The sequence below is a fragment of the Hermetia illucens genome, chromosome 3, assembly GCF_905115235.1.
Source record: "Hermetia illucens chromosome 3, iHerIll2.2.curated.20191125, whole genome shotgun sequence".
NCBI lineage: Eukaryota > Metazoa > Arthropoda > Insecta > Diptera > Stratiomyidae > Hermetia > Hermetia illucens.
In genome coordinates this window covers 54676316-54700507 of record NC_051851.1, presented here as the reverse complement: position 1 = coordinate 54700507, position 24192 = coordinate 54676316, and the positions used below count along the sequence as shown (strand labels likewise).

At 36.9% G+C, this 24192-nt stretch overlaps 1 protein-coding gene across 1 annotated transcript in view; it reads right to left on the bottom strand.

Annotated features, from left to right (window-relative positions):
• Positions 1–2748: 2748 nt before the first annotated feature.
• LOC119652463 (peroxidase) overlaps positions 2749–24192 on the bottom strand; it is a 123878-nt gene continuing 102434 nt past the window's right edge. The window contains exons 5-11 of the mRNA XM_038056630.1: positions 8279–8667; positions 8045–8218; positions 7276–7500; positions 6507–7212; positions 6166–6444; positions 6018–6111; positions 2749–3610 (exon numbers count right to left, since the gene is read on the bottom strand). Coding sequence (XP_037912558.1) covers positions 3554–3610; positions 6018–6111; positions 6166–6444; positions 6507–7212; positions 7276–7500; positions 8045–8218; positions 8279–8667 — 1924 coding nt within the window. The 3' untranslated portion in view covers positions 2749–3553. The remainder of the gene's footprint in view (positions 3611–6017; positions 6112–6165; positions 6445–6506; positions 7213–7275; positions 7501–8044; positions 8219–8278; positions 8668–24192) is intronic.

Sequence of the window (24192 nt, the reverse complement as noted above, 5' to 3'; positions counted from 1 at the left end):
AGCTATTTGGTGGGACAGCAAACAGATATAATCAGCCTAGTGAGGTGTTTGAGGACAGATGCCACAGTCCGTTTAATTTCTCCACGTCCTCCGGACAAGAAGATCGGTAATACGATGCCACCCTGGAGATTTTACCCTCGGTGCAGTACGTGACATTTTCCGATACCATATGCCACTCTGATAATATAATAGCTCCCCCGGAATGCTCCTCCAGCGTATTGGTAGTTTTTAATGACTCTCGCAACATATCTATTTACTTTTAATGATGGATTTCCAAGATGTACTTACATGACACGACCAATCTCGTCCCTTAATGTATCGACCGGTTTGACTCTTTTGTTGAAACACGAAACAAGGCGAATAATCGTGCCAACTACAACGTATATTGGGGTTGACATTGTAATCACGATAGCCAAAGATAATCGAAAAATATGAAATCGCATTAATTGCGAAACTAAACTTTCGGATCTTTGCCAAAGACAGAACCTTGTTAAAATCGGTTTACTGCCTGTCTGTCCGCCCGTCTGTCTGTTTGCCTGTGTTTTACACCTATTTCATCAGAAACGGTTACTCTTATTGATACGAAAATTAGTAGGAAGGTAGCGACATCGTGAGTAACATTGTTCTACGTTGAATTTACAAAAGAGGAGTCGAAATTTTTCGCTGAATATAGCCGCGTTGAGTATAAAACGAAAATTTTTTTGTAATGGGGATGAGTTCGGGGTCTCTCTTAGCCCGAGATTATTACCCTGATTTGACTCAGGTACTCATTCACAGCTGAGTTGACTGGTATCTGACGTCAAATTACGATACAAATCCTACTGCCATCAGTCCTGTGCTCTAACCACTCAGCTATCTGGTCATACCCTATCTTCGCGGTTATTAAATCAAGTAATTCCCTTCCCTCGAATTGCATTTTCTACTTTCCCGACAAATGTGGTGAGTGTTCATATCACAAACTATTAAAGGAGTGAAAGACCTCTAAAGCAGATTTTAGCCCCCTTTACTGATCACTACTGTCACGGATTTTCTTAAAACGAATCCATGGCTTTCGTACCAGTATAAGTAGAAAGAAGCTTTAGCATGCAGCAACTTAATTTGACTCTTTGTAGACATAACTGAATTCTATTGGAGAAATTAACTCACGGTGTCCCGGCTGCACGGATTCATTCCTACATACCGGTATTAGACCAGTTGCGTCCATATTACCACCTCCTTTTTTTCCGCTTTTCCTGGTACTGGGGGGAGCGAAAGTTGCGATGGGCAGCATTTTGGTTATAGTCCCGTCTCCTTTGCGACTGAAGTTTTCTTTTGCCGAGCCTTCCTCTCCCATTTTCTGAAGAATTAGGTCATAGTCAGGTCCCCAGTTCCTCTTATTAAGGAAGCTGATGTACTCTCCTTTCTGGCTGACCGCGCCGTAAACACTGCATGCAGGTTTTCCACTGAAATGGAGAGCATGTCTTCCTCAGATTTCTCCGTGGGCGAATTTAAGGTGAGGTCTCCAAAATTTGTACCTTGGGCTCGACTTGATTGTTCTCGGGAGGATTCAAAGTCTGTGGCTGGAGAGTTACAATCCGTTGCTTCCATCTTCACGTGTTTTAGACACCCTTAGTGTAGTGGTAAACTATTGCAGACTCCCTTACTACGATAAGGTGGTATCCGAGAGGACATTTATGACATAGCAATAAGTGCAGACGATAAATTCATTCAGTTAATTTGTTCAAAGCGTACAGTACCTAGGATTTCCGTCCGTTGATAATATCAATACCAAAATGCCTGCAGGCGAAGAGTTTTATAAAATAGATAAAACTATGGACTGAAGGCAAAACATTATTAAATTAAAAGTTAGAAGACATTTAATTTCTAAATCAAACATTGAATAAATAATTTATGAAAAGTTAACAAAAGTACTAAAACGTAAATCTGTATTTAAACTAGATGTACTTTTAATATTTTGCCGTTTTTAGATATCTAAGTAGTCAAATTCGTTCATCCCTTGTTCATCTTGTATAAACTCAACGCCATCGTCAATTTCGCGGTTAGATATGTTTCCGTTTCCTAGAGGAATCATTTCCACATCTTCTGACATTGTCGGTTGTTGTTTCAAGAGAAAATTGCGAAAATATTTTTCGTCTGTTAGATCAGCGATCTCATATCCAAGTTTTGGTTTGCTTGTTCCATTTAAAACTGACCCTGTTAGGTTCTTGGGATGAGATTTTGGTAGCTGTTGGCTAAACGTTGGCTTACTGAGCGATCGTTTTCTCCGCAATTCTTTGTATAACCACGACTGGAAAATGATAAAAGTGAATGAATACATATTTACATTTTACCATGAATATTAGAATGGCGATACAAACCAAACAGAAACCAAAAGATTTAAAAAAGTAGAAGCACAAAATAGTTAGCAGATCTTGGTGCTGTACAATCGCTTCTATGGTAGTTGCAAATATCTTTATACATTGAGGTGGGATCCAAATAATTTGTGTTTCTCGCTGATATTTCCTCGTAGCGAAGATTGTATTTAAATTGTTTTCAGCGCTTATCTATACTATTCTTTTGTATAAAAAATACTGCACTTAATTTCGACTTTATATTATAGAATAAGAAAACATTTTGATATTTACAACATGCAAACTAAATTTCGCGATTTTGCTTTGCAGGAAATAGTCGGCTGCTTTTAAGGGGTTACCAAACCTTTACTCAAACTGTGTTATGGAAACAAACAAGAAATAAAACAGTGCCCAAATATTATTTCTTAAAAACTGGTTGTTTAATTTATTGCTCACTCAATTACAACAAAATTACAAAAAAATGTATCAATTCAATTGTAAAGTATAGGGAAGTTTGCTTATTTTTGTGTGATTTTTTTCGTATATAAATTATTTACAAAAATGAAAAAAAAAATCAAAATCAAAAAATAATACATACAAATTACAGGCTATTCACAAAGGGACAATATCCATGGCTGAATTATATTTATGATTACTACAAAAAACGCATAGACACGTTTTTTTATTTATTTTCTTCAAGAGAAAAGGAAGACTCTTTTCAAAACCACTGGAAAAGAAAATAGGTGAAAGGGTAGGTATCCTACCCTTATAGGAATGTGCATGTTTTAGTGCAGTGAAAGGTTGGTTGAAGGAAAATTAATGGATGAAATCAATGGGTATTCTTAGGTTTAAATTTACAACGCTCATTTAGAAGGGATAATATTGCTACTAAATGGGAATCATACGATACAATAAAATAACGAAAATGCGGCTGTAAAAATGACAACTGAAATTAAAAAAGTAAATGAAAGGACGATGTATATGAAATGGTGATTGAAACAATAAAACTTATTAATGGCAACTTGAGAAAGATCAGCTAAATTGAGAAATATTGGTTAGTGCCCTTGTACATTTTCTTTTTACAATCTGTTGGCTTTGCTTTAAAAACTATGTAGTCATGCAAGTTTTTCATATTTTCTCTCAGGTGCTGATCACTCAAATTGTGGAGGCTGATTGAATAAAAAAATGACTGCAAACGAACTAGAACAAAGTGAGTCGATAAATTATTTCTTTAAATGTATTACAGAATCCAGTGAGTTTCCGAAGCCATTGAGTCCATTCTGTGGAAGAAAAAAATCAAATAATCAAATAAAAGTTCTATTTCTAAGTTAGATTAAAAATTATTTACAGGACTTGGGGGGGCATTGGGTGCATGCTCAACATTAAGGTCATTTAGTGGTTTATTTAGTATCCTTTCCAGAATAGGTCTACGACCTGCTAAGTGCAACCTCTTACGTTGGCGAAGAAGGAGCTCAGCCTCTGATATGGGTTACCCGCAACTGCAATATCCCTTTAACGACTAGACTCACTGCAGAAAGCCAGGAGAAAATTGTATTCTCTCAGTCATCGTTCTAATCTAGTGAGGCTTTGAGCAGCTTCAGACGTGTCCCTTGCAAACTCAGGTATACTCACTATGCCAAAGTACGTAGGCATGGCGCTCCACTGAAATAATGTCTGCCCCAAAAAAGGACAAACATTTTGGTCTGAATATTTTGATGTGGCGGAAGGGTAGTATAGGTCTCAGCGCAAAACATGGAAGGGTACCCACGATGGAGCACAAAACCTGGGAAACGCCTGCTGAATTGTCGACGTTCGGAGCGTGACGATCGACCTAATGCACTCTTTGATAAGAGGATAGTCCGGATGAGTGAGCACTGCATTCTCTGGAACCATCGGGACGTCTCTTTTGACAATGGAGATAGAGGAATCGGCAATAGAAACCGTTTTCCTAATAAAACAGCCAGCGCGGGGTGGGGTCTTAGGAATAGACACTTCCATTGATTTTGGAAGGAGATGATGATCCGAATGGATCGCTCATGGAGAAGGTGAGAAAGAGTTCGCGCATTTTCTGTCGAACACGGAACTGGATAGTGATGGAACTAGGTAATTTAGACGCTCGGGTCGTCTTACTTTGGAAGATGTCGACTCACCAGGAGTTGAAGTAAAAACTTCGAGATTTTCAAAGAACCCTTGCATTAGAGAAAACGAGATTCCAGGGTTAAATAAAATCCACAACAGAACTCTCAAATCGACTGTTAAATTCCAAATCTAGTTCTAGGTTCACTGTCACTCCTTTCACGGATGGCGGGTTCGGTTTTATTACGGGAATCTCTAAAGCTATCCTGCGTATTCTTTTTATGTTGCCTTGTTATGGTTCAGATGTTATAAAAAATACTTGAGAGAACGGTATTTAGTAAATTGCTGCTGTTTGCCAACGAAGCTGAAAGTTTATCAGAGCCACAATGTGTGTGTCTGTGGTCGATGAGATTACAAGCTCATTATCGGCGAGTGCTATATGGTGGGGACGCCGAAAATAAGCTAATTGGTGATGAATTTTCCAAGGAGGAAGGGCCGGAAAAGTACATTGTCATGACTGGAGTTGCACAAGGGTTCACATTCGAAACTCTTTTGAGGAGCGTAATGAATGATGCAGTCTTTGATTCTTGCGTTCCGAAGCAGGCAACAGTTATCTGTTTTGCGGTTGACCTGGCAGCAGTGGTAGCTACAAAGACGTGACACTATACACAAGCGAATATATTCACGAATTGTCAAAGTGGGTCTGGCCAAGGAAAAGGCTGGATAAATCTGTGATTACCAGTCTGTCTCAAAGTCGTTTATCAAGTACCAAGGAGTTCTGACTGATGCCAGGCTGAGTATCAGGAGGCAGTGAGATAATTCTGAAAAGGGCGGTCGTTTAAACTGATCCCATATGTTGGGAAATAAGAAATGACAATCCTTCATGAGATACTATGGTTATAGGTAGTATACGTATCGTCTTCGATTAGACGAGTCTGCCTTTCGTTCTCATTTCAATGCCCAAGGGCGCGGAGCTTGAAATACTCTATTTAGCAAGGTGCATGGAGGAGAGGGAGTGGTTAAGGAGTGCCGTAAGTGTGAACATTAGATCCTGCAATTTGATTGAGGATATGTTAAAATTAGAAGAGAAGTGGATTGTTGCAAACAAAACAAACTGCCAAAATTGGAGCGCGCTCGGAAAGCGGTGCAAATAGCAAACCAGCTGGTATAAACCAGATCACTCGCCGCGATGTAATTTTTCACGGTGGTCTTGAGAAGATAGACCTAAGTGAAAAGTAGCTTCAGTGGGTATGAATGCCACATACTGCAGCCATATGGCAAAGTAGTGGCATTCCGACTCCGAACTCAGCTCCTAAAAAAGGGTTAAAATTTTTATGCGCCGTAGATTGTAGTGACTAGAGGTTTGGTTGTTGTTGTTATTCATAATCTTGCTTGAAATTTAAAACTTCGGGCAGAAACTAGTCTTACAGGGTTGGTTGGTTGGTCCGATATTGATTCGCGTATTTGAAATACGTGGTTGTAATTTTGTTATTTTTGCAATTGTATATGATAATTTTTTAGCAGGTTTTGCAGGTAAGATTTAATATAGAATTATCTATGAAAAATTCCTGGTATGGGTTGATATCAATATCGACTTTAAAAGGTACTTACAAATTCAAAGTGTGATAAATCCTGGTTATAATCCGCCCACTTCGATATATCTATCGTTGGGATGATTCCACTCTTGCATGGAATGCGAGGGTTCCTATGAAACAAAAAATATTAAAACGAGTCAAAACATATAATCAATTCGACTTACAATTCATGATCATGCAACACCATTGGGTATTTCTGAACAGTATCAATTAAATCTGTATTATCACAAATCAAACGCGCCAATGTAATCTTTCTAATTTCTTGAAGTTGTTCTGGTGAGAATGAAGATGGTTGGTTTGGAAGTTCATACCAGAATCTGTCACCACGTCTTGAGTAGCTCATTTGAGTCGCAATAACACAAGCGAAGGTTGGTCCTAACATTGATCCTGGCAAAGGTTTTTCAGAAACACCGCCTGACCAAAGATCGATGTCATTAGGATGCCTAAAGCAAGGAAAGATTTATGAAAATAATGTGGCTCAAAAATAGTTGAAATTAATCTATACTTGAAAATGGATTGATATCTTCTGATAGTCTCGTTTGGCATAGATCCGAACATTTCATCCCAACGATCAGCTGGGGGAAGGCCACAGAATTTTCTGAACTCCATATATCCTGGCAGACCAAATTCACGTCCTCTTTGCATATTTAGTGAAACCAAATCCATACCGAATCGAGCACCCTCTTTCTTGAAGAGGTGATTAGTTACTTCCTGTGTAATTGAATCATCCATAGCTTGCGCTACTTGATTCATCAGTCCCATGAAGTATTCATCCAAAACACCAGCACGATACAAGTCATACGGTCTACGAATCAAATCTGATAACCGTTTGGAGGCGATGAATTTATGAGCCTTCGACCAACGTTCAACAGCGGTTGGCAATAGAGAGTGACCAAAACGGAAAGCAGCAGCGGCAAAAGCATCAATAATACCAGGGTTGATTTTTGGATCGTAACCATCCCAATATCCATGCTTTTGCAGAACTAAACCGAATTTCTCGAGGACTTCTTTTCCGAGCAAGATTGGAAGGAATTCGTTGAATGTGATATGCTGTATAATGGCAATGTTGATACGACGAGCTTCCTGGAAAAGAGTTTCATCGTCCCAGTGTGGATTGACATGGGCTAATCCGGCAGCAAGGTTGTTGTGATTACGGGCCATAAGAGTGTGCATGCATGTGAGGACCAGTTGTTCATTGACACGAATTTCACCTATATTGTGGGAAAATAATAAACTCTAGATTTTGTTTATTAAAATGATAAATAAAAACATACCAGCATCGAAGCAATACATATTTCCATTTGGACGTGTGCAACCTTCGTCTGGTATGTCGAGTTTGAGTGGTAGCAAGTCCTTCAGTCCATATTGTTTGAAAACAGGATTCATGCGTAGGAGACCTCCGTATCCGGTACGTAAACTTCTTGCGAATTTCTCAGTGACACCGTATACAGTATTACCATCAATTACGCCAGTGAGAATGTTGTAGGGGTTTCTTGAGCCTTGTAATGTTAAAGTTTGAAATATTATTAAAATTTTTACTTTGATGCTAAATGATGATGATTACAAAGAGGTGATTGTAATTAATTATAGTTGGTTGAAACGATAAGTAGAAATTTTCACGAGAACGAAAAAATGTTACATAACTTTGCTGACAAATGAAAATTACTTAAGATCCCAAGAGAAGCCATATTAGTAACGGTCTAGGAAACGAGTAGAAAAGATGACTCTGGTTGAGCTGATTACGTTCGCTTTCACTTTCTAAATAAATATTACAATATCTCTACAGTACGGTACAGTATTACAGAATTCAATGAATGCAACAGTTTTTCTCTTAATTTTTAATTAAATCAACCATTTCTTCCGACTTGAATATAATAAAACAAAAGATTTAAGCGAGTAACTTTCGAATAAGGCAAGTGAGCGATATGCGGATCTGATTTTAAATTCTAAGATTTCCGTTTAAAACAAAATGTTAACAAGTCTTTTACGGTTTATCTAATCTACGAAATTGCAATGAATGTTTCAGTTGCATAAAAACCTTACCAAGTCGACATCCCGGCCGTGGCGATGGGAAAGCTCGGACAAAATCAAGACATTTTACATTGAACAGTTTGTAGAAGTAATCATTGTCTGGAATTCTGATTTCATTGCAGTACGGGTGCTTCAGATGTAATGGTCGTTTACAGCACTCTTCCGGATCGTTACGGTTGATAGGATCTGTGCAAAAAAGTTATTAGGGATACTGATTCATTGTTAATTGTAGATTATGTACTATACCTAGTGGTGTTCCAGTTAAAGTGAAGTCGTGGTCCATGAATTGACCCCAGGCAATGATCATAACAGTTCCGGCATGGTCATGGTAACCTTCGTCAGGATGCATTGTGCGGGATACAACGCGAGATAGCGGAAGGTCACTGCCAGTGATTGAGATCCTTGGAGCATTAATGCCATCAGCGAAGAGCGGTCCAACGAGCCGTTGGAAAGGTGCCATAGTAGCGCCCCATGTAGGATGATCAACATTGTTGCAAAGTCCATCAAAACGACGGTATTTACCTGGACGACATTCTACTCCAGAGAAAAATGGTGGACATACTTCACGGATGAGTGTTTTAGAGGTGTCAATGGTGGGTAAACCTTTTTCGATTTCTTCATATGAAAGACCATATCTGGAAAAGACAAATATAATATTTTCATGAGTCATAATATTTTTGAGGATACTTAATAAGAATTTGTAGTTCATTGTTTTATCTACGGTTAGTAATTTCTTGATTTGAGATTTGAAAATTATATTTATTTAGTTTCATAATTAGAGAATGGGGTTTTCTTTTCCAATAAATGTTACCAATGCAAGTAAATATTTTGGAGTCTTTAGAGCCACTTTTGGGGCCCTAAGATGCACTAATTGGTTACACATTGCATCTCTATTTTATTAAATCTTAGAAAGTTTAATATTTTGTAAGGTATTTATGGCTATTGGACGGGAAACGGCTATGCAGGAATTTCTGCAGAGGCAACCGATACAATTTCTTATCTTTCTGATATACCTGGTGTATTATCTCCGTGTCTCCATTTTTCATAACGCCTCGCCCATCACAGCATTGACTTATTATAAGCCCTCATTTCACAGATTGCGAATGATTTTCTTAATTTTGCTGAGTATTATTTGTGGATGCATCACACTGTTCTTCTTCTTTTCCTTTAGCTTTTGTTCCATTTACAAGCGGGGTCGGTTCGTCGTGATCGCTTGCGCCATTTTATTTTGTCAAAGGCCTGAGACCTTCAGATCACCATCCAGTGTATCAAGCCACCGTTGTTTCGGTCGGCCTTTTGGTCGATAACTTTCGACTTCAATGTTCAGACCAATCTTGACGACGACGATTCTCCTTAGAGCGAATTACATGACCATCGAAGGCGCTTCTCTTGCGTTTTTTCCACCATCGGTGCAACTCCATATCAATCACGGATATCCTCATTCCGGATGTAATCTAGGCGTATCACGTCCTACGTCCAACGCAATATCTTCGTCTCCATTACCGTATTACGCCATTCATTTTATTTTATAGTCGGCCGACACTTAGAACCCTAGCGGGCGACAGGGTCACGCGACAGTGTCCATAACAGGAGCAAAGACGATTGGTGAGAAAGCGTATCCTTGATAAACTACGGCAGAGACACGAAACAGTTTTGATACACCCGCCACATTTCGAATTTTACTTTTCGGATCATGGTAGAGCAATTGAACCCAGTGCACCAGTTCCTCTGGTACTAGGTGTTGTCGTAGAGCATACTAGATTAGTTCATATGGCAGACGGTCAAACGCTTTCTCGAGACCCAAAGATACAAAGTAAAGAGGGCGATGTTCCTCACGATATACCTTCATGAGAAACGAGCGCTTATATTGCGTCAGCAGTTTTTGGCAAACCCTACTTGATTCAGGGTTATTTGTCGAACACGGTTGTCAAGAATGATATGGGGTAGTAACCGAATGAAACAGTAATTTCTGCTTGACTTCATCCCTTTTTTCCACATTGGAACTTTGGTGGAACTCACTGGCTCGCATTGTTGGGTCTCGGCTCTTAGCACCGTGGAGCTCAGATGCGATGCCATTACTGCTGTGGATTTCTCCGATTTCACTCGTTTGATAGCTTCTCCCATTTTAGTTGTGCTGACAGGTGGAATCGCCTCAAATGTCGGTGATGCTTGTAGATGTGGAGAATGAACAAATTGTTCAGTTGAAATCTGCTCGAAATATTCTCGTCATTTATCCGTCGGGGTTAGTCGGTCGGTAAGCAAAGTTCTTGTCATTAACGTAACAGATTCTATATCTCGAGTGGACTCGTGTCGGCTTTTGACAAGTCAATAAAGAGCTCTCTCACCATCCCAAGTTTATTGTAAGGACCTTTGTAATGGACCGCTTGGTACTTCGTGGTCGCATGAAGGATATCAATTAGAAAAAGCTGGACTCTGGAAATTCAGTGCTTCTGGTACATTAGGGGAAGACTATTTCAGGCTTAGGCGATGACCACGTTCAGTATTTATGGTGGACTTGAAGAATAGAAAGGGGTGGAGCCGAGGTCAAGAATTTATTCTTAGGAGTTAATCATTCGCAGAAAAAGTATTTTCGTGCACTTTAATTTACTGAATATCAACAACCGTTTTATTATGTAGAAAGTCGAAAATTTGTATATATAATCGGATACTTAGGCCAAAAAATTCGAACCATCATGTCCCAGACCATGCAAATATCGGCGCTATCCATCATGAGTTGTAAAAAGCTGCATCAGGTGGTAACGAATTTCCCACAATGCCGGATCATTCAGGGTTGAATATGTAGGGCTATCGTTTCTTTCTGCCATACACTACCTCACGTTCATCTGCACCTCTTTAGGGTTTTGTTTACCTTCTGACTGTTAGTTAATGCAGCCTTTGTCTTAAACGCCAATATCTGCAAATTATTCAATACCAAATAAACTGTGACTGGCGATTCATACGTTCACGCTGCACTGTAGAAATATTTAGGAACAGCCATACCGATACTGTCGGGGTAGGTAGGAAGTATAGGTCGCCGGGGAAGTGTGTGTTAACATTGCGTAGATTGGAAGGCTTTCGTTACGACGAAGATGACGTAGTGAAGTATTTCTTCCAACTGCGTTCCAACCTTTATATGTACTTTAAACTATAAAACTTTTTTGCTAAGCTAATCTCACCACTCACGACAACCAACGTTGGACGGGTAGCACGAAACTCGTACCCTCGTCCTGACGTATTTTCTGATTGTTTTATAATGTGGATCAGCCTGTTGACCTGTATCGAGAAATCCCCACAAACCACTCAATAAACAGTTTAGTTGCTGGAAGCAACTTTATTAATTTATTTTCCCACAAGAAAATGTTCTCTTAAAAGAAATTGTTGAGAGCGGAAATACACTTATCATATATAAACTGCGACGAAAATGTTCCCGTCACTAGGTTTTACCACAAATCCTTTACTGATGATAATTATGTATGAAAGAGTATTAACACTACAGCTTTCTAAAAGTGTGACAACCGTTCGCTTCACGGATGACATTCAGATAGGAATAGTAGCAAAACGCTTCGACAAGAAAAATATCTATCATCAAACCAGGAAATCAAGTTCTGGTAGAATAATGCTTCATGAATTTACGAATTCTGTTTGTTTATAGTTTAATCTATTGTTTCGTATTCTTTTCACGTAATAAAATTTCAATAATCGCTATGGCTTATTTACAGTATGATGGCCCTATATTACCTGTTTTCACCAAAATATCTATTAAATTCAATGCATTAGAACTCGAAAATAACTTTAATTCGTAGATAATTGTCTACTACTATGCAGATTAAGTGTTTTATAAACTCCTTTTCATCCAATCCTATTTAAAGTTGAAGCAAGATAAAATAGTTTACTAAAAATTATCTCTCAAATGTCGGGAGTTCAGGTATAGTATTAGGAATTACTTCCCATCCCTCCCTTGCTTATTATCTATTAAACATTCATCATTTTTCTCACTTTCTTTATTGCTTTTAATGAAAGTAGGGCAACCATGGCAAATCTAATATTTTCCTCTACTATAAATTTATTGCGTTTTGGGAATTGGTTTCACTTAAATATACATAGCTGTTGTGCTGAAATTCGAACAAGCTCTCCCCCTGAAATTCTAGCCCTCACTTAACGGGTAATACCACCTTGCGTGCAAGAAATCAAGGGTTACTTTCTACAATTTATATAAGAAAAACGAATTAACATTTTTTAAGTTTTGTTTTTTGATTATTTTAATGTAAGGCTTAGTATATAAGAAAAAAATATTTCCATATCCCGGCATCCTCAACAAAAAATGTTATTTCCACATTATTATAAAATAAAATGGCGGCGCAATAGTTGATTCCCCCAAGGGAAAAATTCTGCTGATTGTAATTTTTTTATCAAAAGAAGCAAAAAACAAAAAATCTTCCTAAAGTGGTCAGAGTGAAGTACGTCGTTTTTTTCTGAAAATATTGATTTTTAAAAAAATGACGTCAATTTGACGTAGAATTTAGTGTTTTACCAAAAAAAAAATTGTCTAAAATCGGTCATAAAATAGCTAAAATAGCAATTGAAAAAATTCTATGTACTTCACTTCAAAATATTACTTTAAAGTTTCAGTCCAAATTTACATTTGATCGGTTGAAAATTGGAAGCAATAGATTTTCGCCTAATTCGAAAAACCTGGTTTCGAGAAAAACGCGCATAAAACTTTTGTCCTCGCTCAAGCATCGCGTTAGTATTTCGTTTTTGTTTAATTAATTCACAATGAGGTATTACTGCCTTACATATTATATTTGACATTGATGAACCATGCCCGCAAGTACTTTCATCTTCTTTGATTTCCTTTCATTTGAAGCACACCATGGACTACCTCCCTGGAGGTATGTGTGGGGGCTTCTCACTATTATAAATTTTATGATAAAGTATGATTCAAATGGTTTTTTTTCAAAACTTCAATAGAATTACTGTTTGTAAGTATAGTTCCACTTACTTTTATATCATTTTAACTATAAAATGCTGGTGACATAAATTTAATTGCGAGAAACGCGAGTTGTTCACGGCAAAACTTATTTTGCGTTTTCTAACGGATTTTTTGGCATTATCTCTTATTCCAGGATGAATATTCAGGGACTAGAGATATCTAGTGACCCATTTTAAAAGACTAATAAAAACCGGTAATCCATAACATATTATTAGCCATCAAATAATCTCTAAAGTTAAACCTAGAAATTTTGCTCCCAAATTACCCAAGTTGATAGCAAACTTTATTCACAAAATTCACTTTTTCGGCCATTTGAAAATTTTTCTTCATAAAAATATTTGTGGGTGCAATTTTTGAATAGCGAAGGGTGTTCCCTTTAGCAAATAAAAAAAGTTTTGAAAAAAAGTTACAAGGTCATATTACCCCTTAATGTTTTTCTACTTAGTCCATGCGAATAATTTAGGACTCCTTGCCAAGGCTGATTTCTAGGTGATGTGAATGATGAAGCATTTTATGGTATACATGGATATCTATAAGTGTGACCTGTATGTTTATTTTTAGATAAATCTGTGATTTCCATGTTTCTATGTAGTACTGGTGATTTCATTTAAATAGGCTTTGATTGCAATATTTATTAAGAGTTGAATTTATTTGTAAAAATCAAAGACCCATTTGACATCATTAATCAAAATTAAGATTTCACTTAGAGTGTTTGCTATGCATTTGTAATCCCAATCTATCTAAGTATTTTCTTATTTCAAAAGACTGATCAGTAAATGGCACTCCCCAGTTAACTTAAGTTGAAATAATAATTTTACTTATTTCATATGCCCATACGCGTCATGAAAAATAAACCAGACTCACTATCAACCTTGAAAAGTTGATTTGCGTTATTGCTCAGTACTAATCCTAAAAACAAACTAGGACCCACTTGCATTCAATACAATTAATCACTATAAATTGAGATCAAAATAATAAATTCAACCATAAAATTCCCACATGACCAAATTCTTGCGTTTAATTACGAAATCGCAACGAATTGAAATAACCGCGTAATTATGACATAATCCTAAATAACATTATTGTCTAATAAAACATCTCCAATTGATTTTAAATATTGATTTACATGGAATTATTCTAGTAACCTCTTTATGCTACTATTTTATACTTAATTCAATCAATTAGTAACAAATTTGTATAAAATTCGCTATTTCTATTTTTTTTTAAATTTGCAAACCAAATATGCAAACTGGAAGTATTGTAGACATGCCCTTTTTAAGTACTTTAGCTATCATTTCACAGTCAGCTAAATGTTTCAAGCAAGCTTAAATTACTTGCATTAAATATATGGCAAAATTTAAGAATGCAGATATGTAGCTTTGATAGTTTTGGATTATTTATTAGAGCATAAATTAGATTTTTAGTAATTTGTTTTTTCATTTAATATGAAAATATGCACGGAATTTATCGAATAAAGTGGGTTTAAAGATTAGCGTTGCAAGCGCTTACTTTGCAGTAGTTTAAATGGGTGATGTAAATAATTTAGCGCTATCACAGTTATTATTATGAGCTAGTCAATAAATTTTGTGTGGCTTAAAATATAGAGAACGAAAGTATGCAATAATTAATTAATTTTAATATTTAATAATGTCATGGTCTTTTACAATGTGGAGAAACTGCAGTGTTGGGACTTTATTATGAATCTTTCTAAGCATATACTTAGAAGCAAGGTATGTCGATTCAAGCCTATTAATGAAAGGAAAAGTGTAAGCAATGTTAATTCCTTGCATGGACAATATTAAATCTTTAATATTAAAGAAACCTTTAATACTAGAAAAATATGCTGAAATATGATGAATTTTTTCAATTTTATTCGGCAACATTGGTGAATGGGAATGTCGAATGGGAATTTTCTAATCAATGGCAATAATATATAAAATATTAAAAAATAAAAGAAAAGTATTTAATTTAATATAGTAAAATAGAACATCCTCCAGACAAAAGTTTTACTTTTCCTTTTTGTTTTGGATCTTTGCATGGGTTTTTTTTTGTTTTTTATGCTTTTGCAAAAATATATACAGTCGGTCTTCTCTAAGACAAATTAGTGCCTATTTAGAGTGGTCTGATACAGAATATCTACTAATACGGCCGATTAGGAAGGGTGCTAAAAGGCAAATCCCTTAGTACCTTATCTTCCATTTGGGCAGATAAGGGCAGAAGGTTTGAAAATGCTAGGTTAGTAGAAATGTTAAAAGGAGCAGAGCGTGCAAATTTCAATTAATTGATAAAGCTGTTTTGGACTGATTCAGTTTAGTGACAGGTAGCAATCCCTCCATAGGGGGATGATTATTGAAGTAAAAGTCCTTAAAATTCGCAAAATGGTCGAATTGTTCTGGTTTCAGTGCCCACGACTGAATACAAGAGGAGCAAATCAAGTGGCTAAGGGGAACGAATTTCATTGGAGGGAAGGGACGAGGTAGCTGACTGTTCCGTGCCCCTGGTGTTTAATGTATTGGTGTGTCGGGGTGTGGATGACGTTTAGATGGTCTTCTTCTGTGTATTTCCCCATCCCATGCGGCAAGTCTGCAGCTGCTGCAATGCCACATGCTCACCGCCATGTCCTGGCAGCCACGCGGCCGCAAGCTAATACACTGCATTACGTACAGTAACACCAGTTTTTATGCGCGGAATTTGTCTGGCGCATTTAGAGAGAGAAGTAACAAACCAAGATCGACCCATCAATTATATGGCAAATAGACGTTCATGAATAGCAGGAAATATTTTTAAAAAGTTTGTTGATCGGTGAGGACAAGCATATGATGGGTAAAGTTGTATCAAGTGTCAATTCGCCAGACTGTTAGAAATTAAGTACAATTTTAGTTACTGGACTATGTCCAGATTGACCATGATGCCCTGTTAGCTAATATTCTTGCTGAAAAACGAATTCTGGAAGGCGCTCACCAAATTGTAAGAGACGAGAGCCACGGTGAGAATAATGATGATGATAATGACGCTACAATAAAAATATTCGCTAGAGAAGACATCAATCTACCAATTTTCAATTTTCAAATAGCAATATTCTCAATGTCAAGTGCACTACGTGGAATATAATATTCTCTGCACCGAATAGAAGACAAAAAAAGAATGAAGTCGCTAAGGTAAAACTAATAAATTAACTTCAAAAATTGCGAGATTTTAAAGTATGCACATGTGGTTTCAATTTTTAATTCATGGAGTGGAACTCTCTATGACTTGAACAATTTTTTCTGGCAAATGAACAGTCGACTTAGAGAGGTTTTACTGTTATAGCGTCTATTATAAAGACAATAGCTCCCAATTTACAAAAATCAATGTAGGTCACTTTCCAGTGAATACAATTATCCAAAAGTTTACACAAAACGTAAATTGTCTAATTTAGATAAAGCAAATTATTGGTAAAATAGGAGTATTATTTGAAATTATTAAGACTGTTTTTATTTTTCCGCTAGTGTTATTGCAAATGTAATGCATATACCAATATTTTGGGACCACTTCTTCCCACAGGAATAACTTCAGAGAGAGAGAGTGAAAGAATACACTTGAAAACCATAAAATCGTGTAAACTCATTAGAGTAATATTACATGTCTATTACTAATATATAATAGTATTACATTTTCGTTATATATTTCTATAACCAACGAATCATAGATTTAAACTTAATAAATTGTCTTTGTTTCGAATTTTGTCTGAAGAGAGCTGAAGATAAGACTCGCAATTCTTAAAAATATATTTTCTTCACAGAAGCACGCTCCTTAGTGGATTGAATTGCTTAGACGTAGGGTCAAGCGCTTTGGTTGGCTCACTTAAAATAATTTTGTCCTCAGTATCGAAATTGTACATCAAGCTGATCCAAGTGATAGCAATAGCACGAGGATAAAAGTTTGGTTTGTTTTGTTGTATTTACTTTATAGTCAAGTTTGTTGGTTTAATACTTTTTGAGAACTCTCAATTCCAACATCGATGCCAGGAAGACCATTTTGGACTAACCATTTTTGATTTTACTAACCAATTTCATCAGTATGATTCCAGATTTATGGATAACCTCCAGTACTGAGTCCGGATGTCTTAGTGATTAAAGCACTAAGCTGATGTAACTTATGGAACCGCAACCATTAACAGTAAAGGTCTAAACTTTAACCTAAAAATATACATGTCAAGCATGTTGTCCAAATTTTAGACTTATTTAGAACGATGAATACAACTCACTGTAAGTAAACTTTTCAGCCTACACAGCTCCTGTACTAACAAATTTGCATATCAGATATCACAAAAATATTCCTTCATTACTCTTGAATGTCCCTGAATGCACTTTATTATCGAATACATGTCAAAGCCGCCCATACGATAAATTTCGCACAGATTCGTGACCTCCATCACCTTTGATAGCTGGTATTCCAAGTATCTACTATTCACCAATTACTGCTCCATTCCATTATCAGGGATTACATACATCCATTAAGATATCGAAAATCTAAGACCTCTTGAATAGCAGTTAGTGGTCACGACACTTTCACGCCTGCAGTGCGCTTGATGCTAATCCGTAAGAAATGGAATCTTGCCTGAAGGCAACTAGTTAATAACCGGCCTTAGATTATCTTCATTTGTAAGTGGTAACGTAAGAAGCACTTGCTTACAGCAATACTATTTGTGTATTGCATTATTTTCTGTTCGAATTTACGTTGATAGTAGCAACAGGTGAGTAGTGGTGATTGCAGATTGAGTTTCGTCTGATTAATTGAGGATGATTTAATCTATTATAGCTGCATGTAAGCAAGGTGTTGGCGGTAGTGAAGTAAGTTGTCCAGGTTGTACTTGGGTAAATTGCTTCCGCCATGATATTTGGCCATTTTTATTATTATATATTATCATCTGGCAAAGCATGGCCGTTTGATATTAAAAATGAATTAGGAAATCGAATAAAACTATCGCAATTTATTATGTAATTTTGTTTTTGTTATAAAAGTAAATTTGAACAATGAGTAAAAGTATTTTCAGTCAAGGTGATAACTTGCTTTAAATTTGGTGCTGAACAATAAACATAATAAATAAAATAAAAAGAGAAGTAACCATCCTTGTTAAATGGTAACTGGTCATTACTGGTTTGTTTTGAACAAATAAATCGAAAGACTTGGCAAACGATCATCAATAACATTCTACATCTTTTCAAATCGCATTTTGTAAACTTCCTAGAATGGCTACAAACTGACGATTCTAGTCATATTGTTTCTAAAATATTTATTGATTGTGTCATTGAGCACATTGACTCAAAGGACGCGGGCGGTAAACTCAAGGCAAGAGGAAGAATTCATTGGTTCTATCACGAATTTTTAATTTTTTAATCCTTGGATATTATCCAAAGAGAAAAACAATTTACCCATGTGGTTCAAGAATTGGATGACACTTGATTTTAACATATATCATATGACTGAGATTGTGAATAACAAAATATGGGTCTTAACCTGGGAGTCTACAACTTCCACTGGAGCCCTAACAGTTTCATTAAAGGTTTCAGGTGGATCCTGTACATTTAAGTAGAGTAGACAATACTGTACATTTTTGGGTATGACTTTAAATCTGGATTCCGCGTTTGTAGCTGGTACGATACTTGTAATACTGCAATGATTCTTACCATATAGTATACGGTGAAGTTTCTTTGAATATAAATAAAATAAGTTTGGCATATTTATTGTTTCGAGTAGCAAAAACCGTCTAATTATTTCAAATAATTTAATCATAAGAAATACCGAAAAATTGCACTTAGACAATAACCTTTCTTTAAAATTATATATTTAAAAAAATGCTTCCCATTTACTACGGCCCTAACGTTTTTCATGCTCAGGTTCCTATAAATAAGAATATTTATTCATCTTTACTGCTGTTTCGTTGTGTATTGTATTATGGGGAATTAGATGCTTGGTGGAAACATGGGGTGGACTTGTTGTTGGATGCATTAGTAGGAGCAGTTGGTTTTGAGTGGAATAGTGAGTGAAATTTGATGTCAAAGGACTTTTCATCAATGCCCACAGTATATAGATGACTGTTTGAAGATCTGCCTGAACTAATTGTAAAAGTGGGGACTACTCTGTTGGCAACACGTTTAAATGACTGGCTTACGAGAACTGTGCCGACAGACTATGGTTGATTTTTACCTGTCTTTACATGGGTGTTGGTTAGCAAACACTTTTTCTTGGCCAAGTGGCGCATTGCTCGTGGAACAGAAATGATATCCATCCATTCAAGGAATCTCCTCGTACGAAAGCAATGTTCCACGTGCATAAATGCTCCATAGTACCCTATTTCTTAGCGGTTGTTGTGTTCCTAAAAACTCTTTCATGTGCATTGTTGCCATATGGTCACACCACCGATTGTTTGTGTTCCTTAAACAGTTCCTGAGTAGTGATCCTATTCCATTTAAACTTTCTATATGAGTTTTCTCCTTTGTGTCTTTTTTTCTCGCTCGAACTTACATCAAGTTGCCCTTCCATTTTTTTTGAATCAATAATTATTCTTTTCTTATCCTTACGATTTTATTCTAATCATTTATTAACTTAACTCTTTTACTCCATAAAAAAGTTTTAAGGGCCTTTTTCCATTAAAGCTTAGCAAAATTGAACCAAAAATTCACTTTTGGCATTGTTGAAACATGAGAAACAGAGACTAAGTGACGCTTTTCGGTATGTTAGGAAAACCAGGATTAATAGGTAAAAACTTGAAACTGAAACACAAAGTCATCACCAGTTTATTAACGTAATTGTGGCATACGTAGCCCTGAAAAGCCATTACACTGATAATAGCCACCTTTCGTTATTCAGAGAGCTAATTGCTAGTATTTACATAGAATACGAAAACCCCTGTAAGCTTAATAAGCACAGCTCAAAATCTAAATATTGATGGCAGCAGCACATGAACCTTTTGTTAAGGTTAACCAAACCTTACTAAAATCGATTTATTGTCTGTCTGCCAATCTGTCTGTCTGTCAGTCACATGGCCTTTTCTCAGAAACGGTTACCCCTATTGATATGAAATTTGGTGAGAAGGTGGGACCTGTGAACGCAGACTTATGCAGTTAGTAACATTGTCCAGTTTAAGGGAGTGGGGTGTCCCCATACATGGAAAAGGGGGTATACATTTTTTTTTTCACCGTGGTCATTGAGATTTACCCCGCCTATATCTCTTTGGGAAACGTACCACAGTATTGATGACGTGCAAGAGTGGTTTTGCGTACCGAAAGCGCATGAGACCGCGAAGGGCTTTCGATCAATCAACCATACCTCTTTCCTGTCCCAACGTACGTCTCTATTGTATCGTGGCAGGCTTTGAGCAAAAAGTACAATAGTACAGCTTAATTGGATCCAAAGAACCGCGTGTGCAGGTGCTACCGAGGCTCTGTAGACGAGGTACTTCGAGATATCTGGGCATTCCTCACCGACTATGCCACACGTAAGCTGAACTTCACGAGAACCTTTGCTTTGGACTTTCTAACCAGAGCAGAGTGGAAGACCGGCGGCGTGTTGCGACGCTGTGACAGTTTGTGAAGTTGGTGCGCGAGTTTTCCAAAATACACACAGTGTATTCGAGCCCTACGGTCTCCCAGGCTTCGCAGTATATTCTAAGCGGAAGTACTGGTCATACTGGAAGCCAACATCCTTCAAGGTGGTGGGGCAATGCAGAAACGCACTGAATACTCTGGGACGTACAATAAAAGTCACCACTTCTGGGTTTCCGGTTATAGTAATATAGCGGATATAGAGCGGGTTGACAGAATGGCTAGGCGGAGCTCTGGCAGTCCTTCGGTGGGTAGAGTCTGTGTTCTGCTGGCGATTGTTAAGGGTGGAATCTAGTCGTACTATTTAGCAGCCGCGGACCTCAGATGTTGGAAGCCCACCACCTGTCTAAATGAAGGAGGGCTTGGCTTGCCTCTAACAAGACCCGATCGCGAGAGCTTTTGTGCCAGATGCGTGCAAATACATACAAGATTACGGCGGTCTGCACGGGGCGTTGGCCTTTAGGGAACCATGCCGTTAGACTCGGCTTACCCTATAATTCGCATTGGCAAAGCAGCGGAGATGAGGGAGAAACCCTCAGGCACTTCTTCTCCGATTGTCCATCTCTAGCTAGAGTCAGGCTACGGGCACAAGATAAACCAATCTTTCAGGACTTAAGATAGATCTTTAGCTGCAAGGTAGGAGAGGTGTTTTCCTTCGCGAATGCTACGTACTGGCTCTGAAGATCTGAGCTAGCTGGACTCTGCCTCCTTCCTCTAATAACAACAGTCACCGTCTTGAGGGTTTGTGGCATCAAAACAGCGCATCATAGCACTAATTGGGCTATGTGGGGTATTAAATGAAAGGTGTTGATTATTAGTTTCCAAACTTGCTTCACTTTTAACATTTGGCGCAGAAAGGGGAGTAGCGGTCCTGGAAAATAATCATTTATTCACGAACCCATTCTCAGGAGGTACAAAACCAAAAAATTTGAAATAAAAACACGAAGTTGCAACTGCGAATTGATAGTTTAATAATATTAAATATATATATATATATTGGCAAAGCTAACTAGGCTACAAGAATTGTCAGATTACTTTCTGACTGCAGATGGGGCCCGCAATGCAAGCAAGTTTTGATATTTTCAATAGTCTTAATAGAATTATGCTTGAACACACTGCTTTGTCCACTTTGGATACCCCTCATGTGTCATTTAACAAAAAGTTCATGTGAAGTAGTCCTCAAATGGAAAACTTACTTCATCTTGATATTATGATACTATAATTCAACATTCAGGGAGAATGCAAGGTTGAAAAACTACTTTTAAGAAAAATTGCTAAAAGGAAATAATTAAAAACAAAAGAAAGGCAAAATAACAATAGGCTTAAGAATAAAGTACAAAATAAAAAAATTGTCAGAATAAGAAAAGAAAAGTGATTTGAATGGAAAAATACGAAATTCTTAAGGGTTGATTTAGAAGAATCTTTCTTATGGGAACGGTGGGGCGATTATATCATAAATATGGAATTTTGCTTCTGTAAAATTACCCAAAGTTGACATCAAAATACGTTTTTTGGTGATATGATTTAACGAATCAGAGATAATTAGAAAAACGATGATTCCTCATTAAATTTAATTAAGTTATAATAAATAATAGGCGCCTAATTGCGTGGTATCAGTAATTGCCGTGCACAAAATATCGGAAATATTACTTTAACCGTTTCTCATCTGATTTAGCAATATGTTGATAAGTCACCCAAAGCGAAATAGTTAATAACAATTTTGAAGACAGCATAGCCTTTCTAAATCGCTTGGCAAACATGAAATGACCAAACTCTACTCTTTGAGTCCTTCCACTACCAAATTCACCTTATTCAGAACACAAAGAGCTTGTCTATAAAAGATGTTGAACGGCCGGAATTCAATCGCGCTTAGATGATTCCTCCTTATTCTTAGAATTTTTAGCGAGAAGTTTTTTGGGACGATCAAATGCATATTACGGTTAAAGTTACCGTCATTACCTGGGCGAAATTCAATAGAGAGGGGGGATTCTGATTTCTCAGCAAATTGTTCAGGAGATTATTTGGGGGGTGAAGATATGGCATTCATACTTTATCCGTCCCCATCACAGGAAAAACTGCGACGGTTATTAGAATCAAATGCTATTTCTATAAGCTTAATATTATTTTAGTTTACACAGTAAATATAACAACTCAGTTTTCCTAAAAATGGCGTACTGCTTATCAAGAGAACTAGATCAGGTGCTACTAATTCGCACGAACGACGTAGCTCAACTGCATAAGCTCCAAAAATGTCGTTTTATTTCGGAAACAGATCCTACCAAAGTCAACTGGGTTCCGGCTCACCTTTCCATCTTACTCTCTAAGTACAAACTCAGTAGTCATTTATCAAGCCGGCATCCATCCGAGAGTAGCTATGTCCCATCATCAAAAGTTCTTCTTTATCAGAAGGAAGCGTAGATAATACATGTCGTAATATGCAACCTTATTAATTCTTTATTGAAATAAGAATAACAAAAGCTCTACGATGGTTTTCAAAATGTTAGCAAATTTCTATATTAACCTTGAAAATATTTAAATGAATTGAGTTGGGATCCCGGAAGCAGGACGCTTCAGGTATAAAAGGTTTTGCGTTTCTTCATGTAAGGTTTCTTGAATGTGCGGTAGTTCCACTTGTTATAGCTAAAAATTGTACACTATTTTGCAATAGCTATTTGCACAAATAATTTGTAATCAATAGATTTTTTCCAATCACCTCACGAGGAAGAGCTTACCTTCCAAAAATAGGGGTCATCTCCTCTGATCTTTACGATGAGTGAGATGGCTCACCACAAAATATCTTTGTGTAGAAAATATGCAAACATCCGAACTAAATTCAGTATTGAAGGAACTGGTGGAACTTTTTAAACTTTTCCTGCATAATTATTATTATTACATATTATAATGAAATTGGCCACTTTCATCAAAGATGTAGTGACATCCAAGTGAATAAATGCGTGTACTGTCGGGACAATAAAACCGTGTTGGCTGTGTTATCAGAACATAGTTTGAGGTATAGATAAGCTTCAATTTTAACAGTAATCTGTTGGACCATACATTTTTCACAAGCTGCAGTTCCATAGATGCGCATATCCTCGTCCTTCTAAGGCAATTCGCGAGCTGATGGACGCTATCGTTTCCTAGAAATATCCTTTTTTTATCTTCAAAGCAACTTTTAAAGACTTTACTTTTTATCTGAGGGTTCTATAGTAGTAAATTCAGGGCTAAGTTTTCAGGTTTTTTCTTTTTTATTTTTATTTTTAGCGTTCTTCCCTTTGTGATTTATTAAGTGTAAACTACGTATTGTGTAAACATCCTTGAATCTGACCTATTTCTAGACCACATAGTTAGCATTCATTATCTTCAAGTCCCTGGCATTTTTTTCTAGACTTTAGACTTTGTATATACATATATGTATCTATATTGGTCTTTTTCCCCCAATTTAGATCGAGGCTTTCAGAATTCTAGTTAAAATGCTAAAATGGGAAGACAAGATACAAGATGCGAGATCTTTTCTTTTTCATTTTATTTCGCATATATTTCACTAGCTCCATTCAAAAATAAAATATATAGTTACCTTCACC